At 52.7% G+C, this 12,914-nt stretch overlaps 1 protein-coding gene across 2 annotated transcripts in view; it reads right to left on the bottom strand.

Annotated features, from left to right (window-relative positions):
* ABCC1 (ATP binding cassette subfamily C member 1) overlaps positions 1-12,914 on the bottom strand; it is a 138,913-nt gene that overhangs the window by 85,150 nt on the left and 40,849 nt on the right. For both annotated transcript variants that reach the window (XM_036411290.2, XM_045571266.1), the window contains exons 3-5: positions 11,173-11,298; positions 8,032-8,169; positions 6,714-6,839 (exon numbers count right to left, since the gene is read on the bottom strand). In XM_036411290.2, coding sequence (XP_036267183.1) covers positions 6,714-6,839; positions 8,032-8,169; positions 11,173-11,298 — 390 coding nt within the window. The remainder of the gene's footprint in view (positions 1-6,713; positions 6,840-8,031; positions 8,170-11,172; positions 11,299-12,914) is intronic.

Here is a 12,914-nt window from a genome sequence, read left to right on the forward strand (position 1 = left end):
ACAGAGAGGAAGAGAGAGGGATAGAGAATTAGAAACATCGATGAGAGAGAAACATCGATCAGCTGCCTCCTGTACACCCCCCACAGGGGATGTGCCTGCAACCAAGATACATGCCCTTGACCAGAATCGAACCCGGGACCCTTCAGTCTGCAGGCCAACGCTCTATCCACTGAGCCAAACCGGTTTCGGCCATCATTGATGTTTTTATCTCTCTTCCCCTCTCTCTCAAATCAATAAAAACATATTTTTAAAAAAGAAATAAATGTAACTATTGGGACCCCATCCAGAGCTACAGACTCAGAAGTTCTGGGTGTGGGGCGCAGAGATCTGTGTTTAACACGTCCTGCAGGGGAGGCCAAGCGGGCTCAGGTGTTCAGACCCAGGGAGAGGTTAGACACTTCACCCCTCTGGCCCTCCGTGTCCCCAACTATGAAACAGGGGAGTCCTAGCTGGTTTGGCTCAATGGACAGAGCGTTGACCCATAGACTGAGTGTCTGGGTTCAATTCCAGTCAAGGGCATGCACCTCAGTGCAGGCTCAAATCCTGGCCCTGGTCAGGGCATGTGCGGGAGGAAACTAATTGCTGTGTCTCTTTCACATTGGTGTTTAGCTCTCTGTCTCTCCCCTCCCTTCCATACCTTCTTTAAAAAAAAAGGAAAAATATCTTTGGATGTGGATTAACAACAAATAAAAACAGGGGGAGTTTCATAATTCCACCTCATTAGGATGCTTCCAGGATTAATAAATGACTAAATAAAAACAGCAGACCAGGCTGCTATTATTATTACTGGTTGGGATGATATAAATGTCCAATAATAAAAGAGATGTGTTGCTATATCTTTTTTTTCTTTTTATATATTTTATTGATTTTTTTACAGAGAGGAAGGGAGAGAGACAGAGAGTTAGAAACATCGATGAGAGATAGTCATTGATCAGCTGCCTCTAGCACACCCCCCAATGGGGATGTGCCCGCAACCAAGATACATGCCCTTGACCGGAATTGAACCCGGAACCCTTCAGTTGGCAGGCTGACGCTCTATCCACTGAGCCAAACCGGTTTTGGCAATGTCTTACAACACACCTGGTTTTTGTTGCCTCTCTTGCTTCGAGTTGGGCTAATCACCTCCCTGCTCAGGGCCAGTCTCTTCTACTGTAACACCCACCACATACACGCCGCCCTTTCCCCACGACCTCAGCCACTGCTTCCTGGATTTTGATGCTCTAGGCCAGTGTTCAGCAAACTCATTAGCCAACAGAACCAAATATCAACAGTACAACAATTGACATTTCTTTGGAGAGCCAAATTTTTTAAACTTAAACTTCTCCTAATGCCACTTCTTCAAAATAGACTCGCCCAGCCGAAGCCGGTTTGGCTCAGCGGTAGAGTGTCGGTCTGTGGACTGAAGGGTCCCAGGTTCGATTCCGGTCAAGGGCATGTACATTGGTTGTGGGCACATCCCCAGTAGGGGGTGTGCAAGAGGCAGCTGGCAGATGTTTCTTTCTCATCGACGTTTCTAGCTCTCTAGCTCTCTCCCTTCTTCTCTGTAAAAAATCAATAAAATATATTTAAAAAAAAAAAAAGACTCGCCCAGGCCATGGTATTTTGTGGAAGAGCCACACTCAAGGGGCCAAAGAGCCACATGTGGCTCCCGAGCCGCAATTTGCCGACCACTGCTCTAGGACAGGCAGGTCACCGTCCCGTCAACCCTCCACCCTACCTGCCAGGGTTCCTACTGTGACTTCCTAAGTCTTCAGTGGGGGAAGGGGTCCTCTGAACGCCCCCACCCATTGTGTCACTCCCCCACTAAAAAGCCTTCCGGCAGATCAGGATTCCCAGGCCTTACAGTGACACACTATTCCACCGTGATCTTCAGTGCTCAGCTCCCTGGCCCGTCCCTCCCAGCCAAGCAGGATTCACAGTTCCCGCTCCCTCCCATGTTCCATCACGTTGCCAGGCCTTTGCACACGCCGGCTCCTCCACCAGGACCGCTTTCCTGTGCCCCCTCCAGCCTTCAGCGGCACTGGCCTGGCCAGGCCTCTCCTCTCTCTGACTCAGGCGTCTGCGTCCCTGGATGCTGGCTGGCCCTGCAGCCCCAGCACCACCACCCCATCCATCCTGCAGCTGCTGGCTCCTCAGCCGGCTGCCCCCCTCCACCGCTCAAGAGCAGTAGTCAACGTCTGCTCATCTCTAGGGACCCAGAGCCAGCTCAGCAGCGGCGCAGTGCTGAATTACTAAGTGACCACAAGCGTAACGGAGAAAGGAATTTAAAATGGTGTTTACGATGCGCTTATAAACAGTCTAAACTCAGCAGTTGCCTCTGGGATGTGAGTGGTAGAGACAAACCATGGAGGAGCAGGAGGGAACTTTCTGGAGAACAGGTAATGCTCTGTATCTTGAGAGGCCTCAGTTATTCATTTATCAAAAACTCACTGATTGGCAGTAAGACTCAGCAATGTCACTGTATGTAAATTTTAAGGACAAAAAGCTATACACGGATAGTGAACTCTAGCTGAGGACTTGCACGGTGAAGTGTTTGGGGGAAGAATACTACTGTATTTCAAAGGACGTTCCAGATATAAAAAAAAAAAATAAGTTAATGGGTTGACTGGTTGGCTGGCTAGCTATGTGATAAAACAAGGTTAGCAAAATGTTAACGGTGGCTTCTAGTCGGTGGTTAGATGAGTTCTCTCTGTGCGAGTCTTTCAACTAAGTGTGAAATGTTCGCGGTAGAATGAGCTGAGAGGTCCTTAGCTGAGGTGCTCCAGTGCGTTCAACCGTGCCCCGGGAATCTTGTTAAATGAGACTAAGTCAGCCGGCTCAGGATGCCTGAAACGCTGCATTTCCAATGAGAACCTGGGGATGTGAGGGCGATCTGGCTGCGACATCTGTCACCCCATTGATCGCCAGGGTTGATTCGGCTGATCTGGCTGGCTAGGCGGGTGTTCCCCTCCTCCCTCACCGATCCATGTGCGTCCCTCCCGAAGCTGCGTGCTCGGTCAAAGAGGACTTTCCCCCAAGAGGAGAGGACCGGTCTTTGGTCAAGGGTATACGAGTAGCTGCGCTCCCCTGCTAGAACCTCCAAACAAGCTCTCAAGGTCCAATGAGCACCTGGGACGCCGAAACTCTGAGAAGTGAGGGGTCTGCCACGTGACCTCGTCTGACCACGATGTCCCCAACTGCAAATGGAAACCGCCCCCTCCCTCCACCCCTAAGCAGCAGCCTCATAAAAGGAGCCAGCCAGATAAAAGGAGCGAAGGCCGGGGACAAGCAGCAGCCTGGTCAGCCATGCACAGCCAGCCGCCGGGGGGGACAGGAGCAGCCCTGGCAGGAGACCAGGGCCAGAATAGACTGAGTCTGAGTCACGCAAAGGGCGGGCCGGCGGGGTGACTCAGCAAGGGCGCCCGGAGAAGCCGAGTACTGCCAGCTCCCACCCAGGCCTCGTCTGGCCCTGGCCACCTCAGGGCTTGGCGGACTGCCCTCTCTGAGGACAGGCGACAGGACCTGCTGCTGGAAGCACAGGAGAGAGGCAGGGGCTGGCCTCTCCCATCCTTCAGGTCCGTTGGCACCAGCTCTAAGGGAGACAGGGAGACGGCACAGAAGGTACCTGACTGTGTCCCCCCTTCTCACCTCCGGGGCAGGGAGGTGGTGAGTATCAGGTGGAGCCTCAACCCCTTTTCACGTGAGGACACTGAGGTCCTGCAAGGAGGGGCGACAGCCCCAAAGAGAAAAGTTCCCAATCTAAAGTCACGTGATTTGCTTCCCCGCCTTCATCTCAATTGTTTCCTTAGTCATTTGTCTTCTGTCTTCCCAAGAGACCAGAAGCTTCTTGAGGGCACTTGGCAGATGATACCTGCCATCCCACCAGCTGTCTCACAGTGAGACCTGGCCACTCCCCCGTCTAGAGGTGGGTCTGTGTCCCCCCACCTTGCTGCCAGGCAGACGTCTGTGATTGCGTCAATATAGACGGTAGGACAGTGGGGTGAAGGCTTGGGGAGGGGAGGAAGTGGGGAGGAGGGGTCAATGGGGGAAGAAAAGGGGCATCTGTGATATTTCCAACGATAACGATAAATGAAAAGAGGGGTGGGGGCAGCAGTGACACTGTGTGACTCTGGGACTGGATCATAAACGGTGACGCGGCTTCTGCCTGGCTCCCTCTCTCGGAACACGCACAGCTGCCATGCTAGGGAGCCCCGGGCGCTAGGGAGACCACAGGGAGCAGCCACGCCCGGCCAGAGCTCCGGCCGGGAGCCGAGTTCCCCACCAGACAAACCTGAGCCCCTACAACCATCCGCTGTGGAGAGTCCCCACGTAACACCCACTAAGCCAGCCGGGCCAACACCCACGACTGAGACAGAACCAACCAGGGACAGGCGGCGTGATGGATAGCAGGTAACCAGCGGGCAGGAACCACACCCATTTCACACACCGCTGTGGCCCAGAACTAACACATGGACAGCGCGTGCCTCATAAATGTCTGCGGAAGGGTGACGGGACCCAGGGGGAGGACAGCCCAGGGTCTGCCCAGCACAGGCTGCCGCGGCCATCAGATTTAGGGACCAGTTAGGGCCTGACAGCCCACTTCTCCGAACTCTGATTCCTAACACAGATAAACAATGACGGGGGAGAAGAGTCGGGGTGTCCTGGCGCCCACAGCCCAGCCTCCAGCTGCTGGAGCTGAACATGCAAGCGGGCCCAGGGAACACGGAACACAGCGGGAGAGGACGTCAGCTCTCTGAGCCGCCTCCCTGCACACGCCCAGGAAAACCTGCACTCGGTCACCCTCGGGGGAACCGACGGTCTGCAGCAGCCTCGGAGGTGTGGCTTGTTTGGTGCGAATTCTCAGCTCCACAGAGCAGCCTGACAATTAGTGTTTCCAGACGGGGACACTCCACTGCCATACATCCACATCCACATCCATCCGCATACACACAAACTCTGAGGACCAGCGGACACAATCGCCACAGACACCTGAGCCCTCCTTTGTGCCGGGCGTGGGCCAGGATCCAATGGGTGCTACAGGCATGGCTACTGCCTTCGTGAACCTTGAACACAGGAAAACACACATGTACACGAATATACTAACACATCCATACATGCAAACACTCCAACATACATCTACATGCAAAACTTGAACATAGAAATGAAAATATATATACCTATAAACAGATGAGCTGTGTGGATTTTATTCCGACACATATGCGAACACGTACACGCACACAGACGTGTTTGCATACACACACAATCTGTTCATTTCTCCAACTCAGTTCCTCCTTGAGCAGGGAAATCCAAGAACGGGGCCTTTCGGGACACAGGCTTCCGCCTCCTCCTCGTGTGCTGCCCCACACGTCCCTTCACTGCTGACAAAGGCAGCCTCAGCCTTTTGCTGAGCTTCAGGCCGCACCCAACAGATGTACTAGTGCAGCAGCTGAAAACTGCTCCTGCTGCAATTTCACCCGTTAGCAACCGACTAGCCACTAACAAAGCATCAAATAAATGCTCCAGAGGCTTCCTGTCCCTCTCAGAATAAAATCCGCACAGCTCATCTGGCCTCCCTCTCCACTGCCACCCTCAGCCCCTGCCTGCCTGATGCTTCCGCCAGGCTGGCCTCTCCTGCTCTTCTCTCAGCATTCCACAGGGGCTCCTGCCCCAGGGCCTTGGCACCTGCCACCACTCTGCCTGGGATCCTCTTTCTCTGAGGATTTGCTATGTTGGCTCCTCCACTTCTGTAGGTTTCCGCTCCGGTGTGCTTTCTTGGGGGAGGCCTCCCATGATCGCTCACCAAACACTGCACACGGCCCCCCACCATCATCTCCATTTCCTTTCCCTGCTTTCTTCCTCTTAGCATGTACCACCACCTGCCAGACATGTGGGTCCTGGGTTACTGTGTGTCCCCATCCGTGACAAGCTAAGCCTCACGTGGACAAGATCTCTGCTTTATTCACTGCTACAGCCCTGTGCCCATTTCATGGCCTGGCCTTCAGCAATGGCTAGAATGGTGGAAGGAAGACAGGGAAAGAAAGGAGAAAGGGGGGGGGGGGGGAGGGCAAGAAAGACAAGGAGGAGGAGGGAAGGAGGGGAGGAAGGAAGAAGAGAGGCAAGGGTGACAAATTACTATGCTCCCTGTATTCCCCCAGCAGGAAGAGCGGCCCAAAGATTTCTCTCTGCACACACAGAATTTCCCTCAAACTGGCAGGACAGACCAAGGGTCTCAAACTCAAATCCCTCAGGGGCCACGCACGTACCCAGATGAAAGAAGCAAGACTGTGCAATGCAATGGGGAGTGGTGGGGACTGCGGTAAACTAAGGCAACCCCCTCTGGCCAGCTGCTGCCATGTGCACTAATGGCCCTGACCCCGCCTGAACTTCTCATTTTTCATAGAAAGCTCGGACACTTAGAATTTATGTGGAACGTCCCGATTTTTAAATGTTTGCTCACGGGTCCTAAAATCACTATGCCAACCAATGAGGAAACCCTCCAGGCCTGCAAGACACAGCAATTTCCACTAGGAATCAGATTCCCTGCTCAGGCTCTCCCACCCCAGCCCATGGCTCCGCTCTGCCACGGCAAGCGGGAGGACGATATAACCCATCTCCAGGCATTTGGGGAAGGTGGAATGAGATCCCAGGTGGAGGATCCTGGCTCAGAACAAGTGTCCGATCAACATGAGCCACCTTGTGCAATGCTTCTCGAACACATCCGTGATCGCACTTACAGGGTCGTTGATGGTTTCTGAGAACAGGGGCGAGCGGTCTGAGAAGCAGGACAGCACGAGCTGAATCAGCACGAGGAAGGAGTAAATGTAGAACGTGACGTCCCGAAACACGTCGACGGTGGTATCCTGAACGTGAGGGAAGGAGGAGGGAGACCATCACTTTCCAGAAGTAGCTTACCCACCCCTCCCTCCCATCCCCTGCACATTAACACAAGAGAGGCCGTTCCATCGGAGGGTGGCTGTATCACCTGGGAGGGCGGCCCCCACGGTGGGAGGGGGCCCGGGCTCGGGAGTGAAGCAGACCCACGTTCAGGTCCTTCCTCTGCTCACACTGGCTGTGGGACTTGGTCGGCTTACCTAAACCTCTCTGTGCCTCGGTTTCCCCATCTACAATATAAACAGACCTGAGGTCCTCAACCGGGGGTGACTTTACCTCCCAGGGCACACTGGGCAGGGTGTGGAGTCATGTCTGTCTGTCACACTTGGGAGGTGCAGCTGGCACCCAGTGAGAGGAAGCCCAGGAGGCCCCTCACATCCGACCGAGTATGGGACAGCCCCTCCACAGCAAAGACGGCTCTGGCCCACCCGTCCACTAGTGCTGGGGCCGAGAAAGCCTGGCCAAGTGATTGTGAGAAGTCAGTGAGAGTATTTGTGGAAAGAACTCCGCCCTCCGCCTGGCACTTTGCAAACAGGAATTCAGTAACTGTCAGCTGCCATCACTGTTAAAGACAGGGTACTGTACAGGTGATCAATAAATGTCCCGTTTCCCTCCCTTCCTTTGCCTGATGCCAGTTCCTGATTAGCTCATTAGCTCGGAGAGGGCGGGGACAACAGGAGAGTCTGAAAGCACAGACTCTCCAGAATCCCAGGGGCGGCATATGGCAGCCAACACGAACCACTTTTCAGCCAGACCAGCAGCTGATGACGCCAAGGTAACCTGGGGGCAATGGGGGGGGGGGGGGAGGCCTGGGGGTGCGGATACTCTGCAAACACTGCTCCCTGCTCGGCTCCCTTCCAGACCGAAGACATCTGTGTGCTGCTGACAGAGGCTCACAGGGCGGTGTGCATCAGCCCAGGCTCCTGCCCCTGGAGGACCCACATGGGCTACTCGGAGCTACACAGACAAGCGGGGCCGTGAGGAAAGAAGGTTCTAGAACAAAGGCTGGATGAGGTAGGGAAATCCCTAGGGAAGAAGCCGGGCCCATGTGGTGCCCATCTCCGGGTTCCCACGGCCAGCCGTGCTTTCCACACCATCCAAAAGGAACAGGCACCTCTCCCAAGAGCCACCCCGGAAGATGCGGAGTGAGGCCACACTTACCTCTTTTAAGGCAGTCATGATTTTGGATCTCAAGATGACAAGGGCACATAGGAGGGCTATAAGCCAGAATGTGAGCATGATCCCTGAGGACTGGATTCCCTTCCTTCTCTCGAGCTGAATTATAAAGGTAGCAAGCAGCTGGAAGAGAGAAGCACACAACAGAAGCCGTCAGGAGAAGGCCAGGGCCCCAAAGCTGCTGAGGTCCCCAAGGCCCCCCGAGTCCAGGGGCCAGCAGACACTAGGCCTCAAGTGGGGCGGCCCTTAGCCCAGGGGTACAAGAACAGCCTGGGGGAGGACTCGGCTCTCCTCTGACCCTGCTGGGTGACCCTGAGCAAGCTGCCAAACCTCTTTGAGCAACGGGAACAGACACCATGTCAGTGGTTCCTGGGAAAGGGGTGAGGCAGAGGCTGGCTGCAGAGGGGCAGCACGAGAGAGCATTTAGGGTGATGGACTGCTGTCTATATTGTGGAAGTGGCAGTCATCAGACAGTCTAAATTTATCAATAAGAATATAATGTACAGCATAGAACCTTCAAATATATACACTGAGAAGGAGAGTAGACTGAAAAAAGAGAAAGGGGTCCATAAAGGTTTAGAACCCAGTGTTGAGAGTGGAAATTAAAAAAAAAAAAAAAATCACTTAAGGTCCTCACAGGGGCAGGCCTCTGCCATCCCAGCTCTCTTCCTCTTCCTCGACCTCTCCACCCCAGCCACACAGGCCAACTCTCAATTTCTCCCTCCGAGCCCAGGACTTTTGCATGTGCTATTCTCGCCAATGGTGTTCCTCTGCCTGTGGCCCCTTCAACTTTTTAACATCCTGCTCATCCTTCAGGCCTCAGCTCCGTCACCCTTCCTCCCCACCCTCCAGACCAAACCAGTTCACCTAACTTCACTCGCACAGCAATCTGCACACAGGTAAGTATTTTGTGCCTTCTGAGGAATTATTTGCTGAATGTCCATTTCCTCAGCTGGGCTGTACACTCCATGACAACAGGGTCTGCCTCAGTTTTAACTTCAACTCCTGGTCCAATTTAGGAATAAAAAACATTTGCTGGCTGCCTCGCATCCCATTCTCCGGGTGCCTGCATATCCCGATCCCGGGCATGGCAGGAGAATGTTCCTGCAACGGGAAGAGCAGGGCTGGTCCTTCACTCCCGGAGCCCTGAGGAGAGAGACTGAGCATTTCACAGGCCAGTTCACCTCCTGGCCAGCCCAGCTCAGAGCCCTGGGGGAGACAAAGCCCAGTGACCCTCACCCCATAATACCTGTGTGCCCAGTATCACAGACAAAGATCTGGGTGAAGAACCAAAAGACCAGGAGCAGGGAGAGTTAAGGGAATCTGAGTTATCCCAGCCCAAACTAATCCAACTTGACTCTCCTCTGCCAAAATGTAGATAGAGGTCAAGACCTCCAGGCCAACAAAACCACGTCCTTCATTCCCCCATTCCCTCAGTATGCCTGTGGAGTGCTTACTGCATGTCGAGCACAGTGCCATGCTCTGGGGGCACAAAGGACAGCAAAGCCCTGCAGAAGCACCACCAACAAAGAGCCCACCAACACACCGGAGCCAGACAGCCTGCCAGTGAAGCGGCTCTCCTGCCTATTGGCTGTGACCTTGGGCCAGTTCTCCCTCTCCTACCTGTGCCTCAACTTGCTTATCTACAAAATGGTACTAATGAGCCAACATACTGAAATAAATCATCATGCAAAGGGGTTAGGGCAGTGCCTGGGGCAGAGCACACACTGCTAACCAGTTCCTTAAAGAATCCTGGCCCTTCACAACTTGGCTCCTACTTACCTTTGTGTTTTTTTTTAATTAATATACGTGTGGGGGTTTTTTGTAATATATTTTATTGATTTTTTTTACAGAGAGGAAGGGAGAGAGATAGAGAGTTAGAAACATCGATCAGCTGCCTCCTGCACACCCCCTACTGGGGATGTGCCCGCAACCAAGGTACATGCCCTTGACCGGAATCGAACCGGGGACCCTTCAGTCCCCAAACCGACGCTCTATCCATTGAGCCAAACCGGCTTTGGCCCAACTTGCCTTTCTTGACCCCCCTTCTGTCGCATTCACTGTCTACCACAGGGGTGGGGAACCTTTTTTCTTCCAAGAGCCATTTGGAATGTATAACATCATCTGCTTAATATAATTCACTGAATGTAAATTTACGTGGCTATGAATAAAGCTCCTAGGTTTACTGAAGTTTGAGTCCCGCCGGCAGTTGCCTTGGTAGGGCCAGACCAAATGACTTCACGGGTCTCCATGGCCCTGGACCAGACATTCCCCGCCCTTGGTCTTCCCTCCAGAACCCCCACGCAACCTTCTTGCTTCAAGAAAGGCTCATCCTCCTCCTCCCTATGCTCCCTTTTGACCCCCAGCCCTCCCTTGGACATACTGTTCTCTCTGCTCAAAACATCCCGCCCCGAACTCGCTCCCTCCTCACTCTGCAACACTCCAGGGCATGCTTGCCAAGGACTTTCCAGCTCTCAGAGGACCCGAGGGACATGGTACCTTGTAGAAACAGCCTTCATTCAGAGCATGTCTCTGTGGAATGCAAGGACTAAAAGCATGGCCTCTGAGTGACCACCCCTTGCTTGACCCCGCATTGGCTGTGTAACCTTTAGCAGGGCCCATCTCACGGGGCTGTTCTGAGAATCAGATACAACAAAGCAGTGATACAGCGGTTCCCACTGAACGAGGGACCCACATGGGGCAGGGCGGTCTCTCGTTCAACTTGGCCTCCACTCCTTGTGCCAGAGCCTAAGAGCTTAGGTCCCAGGCACCTGCTGTAAGTGATGAGCTGGCCAGTGCACGTAGAGAGGACAGCAAGTACAGCACAGGACGGCACCTGCACTCAGCCTCAGGCGCAGAGAGGGCAAATGGCACGTGTGCGTGTGCGTGTGCGTGTGCGTGTGCATGTGTTATATAATATAACAAACCAGGCCAAGCTTGCCCCACAGAAAGGCTGCAGTCACCTCTTAGCTCCAGCCGACTGCTGCCCCAGAAGACTATGAGTCTAGTGCTGCCGGGTCTTTGAGTTTTTTGAGAGAAGCCAGATTTCTGGATTTTTACTGTGAGATCTTCACATCACTGCTTTTGATCTCCACACTGCCTGGTGGACAGCCAGCTCCTACTTACCATGGTGATGCCCAAGAGGGTTGGGCTGACCAGAAACACCGGGGCCGGGAAGTTGCCCCAATTTCTTTCCCAGAAAGAGTAGAAGAGGTCTGCCCAGCAGACAATCCACAGCAGAAACCCCAAGGCCTGGAAGAGAAGAGAACAGTCTTACTACGGACAGCACCGGAACTTCCCAGCTCAGCCTCGGGGACCAGCCAACTCCTACACCATCAGCTATGGTCCCTGAACACAGCACACATCCTCTGGAACACACACAAGTGCCAGGTAGGGTGAGCCACCGCGGCTCTCCCATCTGCTCTGTGACCAGGATACTATCCCCTCAGGCGCCCCTGGCATGACTTAATCTGTCTGGTGACTAGTCACCCCAGCACTTGAAAACTCAAGAACTCAGTTTAAAAGTTACCGATATTGGCAACGCCAGCAGCTTGCATAAGGCCTCTCTCACAATAACCACTCATCCAATCAAAATTTATCGGGGGCTTGCAATGGGCCACATACTTTTCAAGGTGTCAAGGATCCAAAAGGGAACAAAAGAGACACAAGTGCCTACCTTCATGGAGCCGAGATTCTAATAGAATGGAAACAAGTAAGAAACAAACTGAAAAATACATATTTTTTAAAATATATTTTATTGATTTTATGCAGAGAGGAAGGGAGAGGGATAGAGAGCTAGGAACATCAATGAGAAATAAACATGTATCAGCTGTCTCCTGCACGCCCCTACTGGGGATGTGCCTGCAACCAAGGTACATGCCCTTGATCGGAATCGAACCTGGGACCCTTCAGTCCGCAGGCCAACACTCTAGCCACTGAGCCAAACCGGTTACGGCTGAAAAATACGTATTATAAAGCCAGAAAGCAGTAAGCGATATGAGGAAAAACAAAACAGGTGAGGGAAGACCTCTCAAATCAGGTGACATCTGAGTGAAGAGCCAACATTGAACAATTAAGGGAAAGAACAAGTCAGGCGGAGAGAACAGCTCATGCCTGGTGTGGGAGCATGACCAGGGGGTTATGCCTACTGTGGAAGGAGCGATGGGCATCGCAGAGACGGCTGCTGAGGAGCTGTGAGCACTTCTGGATCTTATTCACTGCCAGGAGGCCTTGCCAGAAGATTTTTGAACAAGGCAAGGACAAAATCAGACTCACGTTTTAAAGGCAAATAGTAGAGGTACGAGCTGCTCCCAGAGGAAGAAGAAGACATTAGATCTGGCTCAGGTCAGGGGAACAGACTGCATGTTGAGACAGGTTTGAAGGGCAGTATGAAGGAGACAGGTTTAAACGGTGACACAAGCAAAGGGACAGGCAGCGTCAGTAAAATCATTCAAGTTTTCCTGTTTACCAAGGGTTTGTGGAAATGAGCCTTGGGTAATGTAGCTTTAAAATATTTCTGAGAAGGGTAATTATAAAATTTAAATGAGCCTTTTATTGCATCCCTGATGATACTCAGGCAAAGTCACACTAAGTTGCAGGCGCCAGCTTTCTGACTCCGGGATAATTTGCCCTACATACTGGCCCTTCCACTTACGAGGTTCAAATCGGTGCCTCAGAAATTATTTGTCATGTTTCATTTTTTTTTAGCACAGACTGGGAACTCTTGAAAACAAGTGCTCAGATGCCAGAGGTTTCCTCTAGTGTCAGTGAGTGTTTAGCAGAAACTAACTCCATGATGAATGGAACTCATTCCACATATACTTTGTTCAAGTATATTTAATAAGTAGCATATTTTACAAATGTGTCTT

The sequence above is a fragment of the Pipistrellus kuhlii genome, unplaced genomic scaffold (assembly GCF_014108245.1).
Source record: "Pipistrellus kuhlii isolate mPipKuh1 unplaced genomic scaffold, mPipKuh1.p scaffold_m20_p_4, whole genome shotgun sequence".
Classification (NCBI taxonomy): domain Eukaryota; kingdom Metazoa; phylum Chordata; class Mammalia; order Chiroptera; family Vespertilionidae; genus Pipistrellus; species Pipistrellus kuhlii.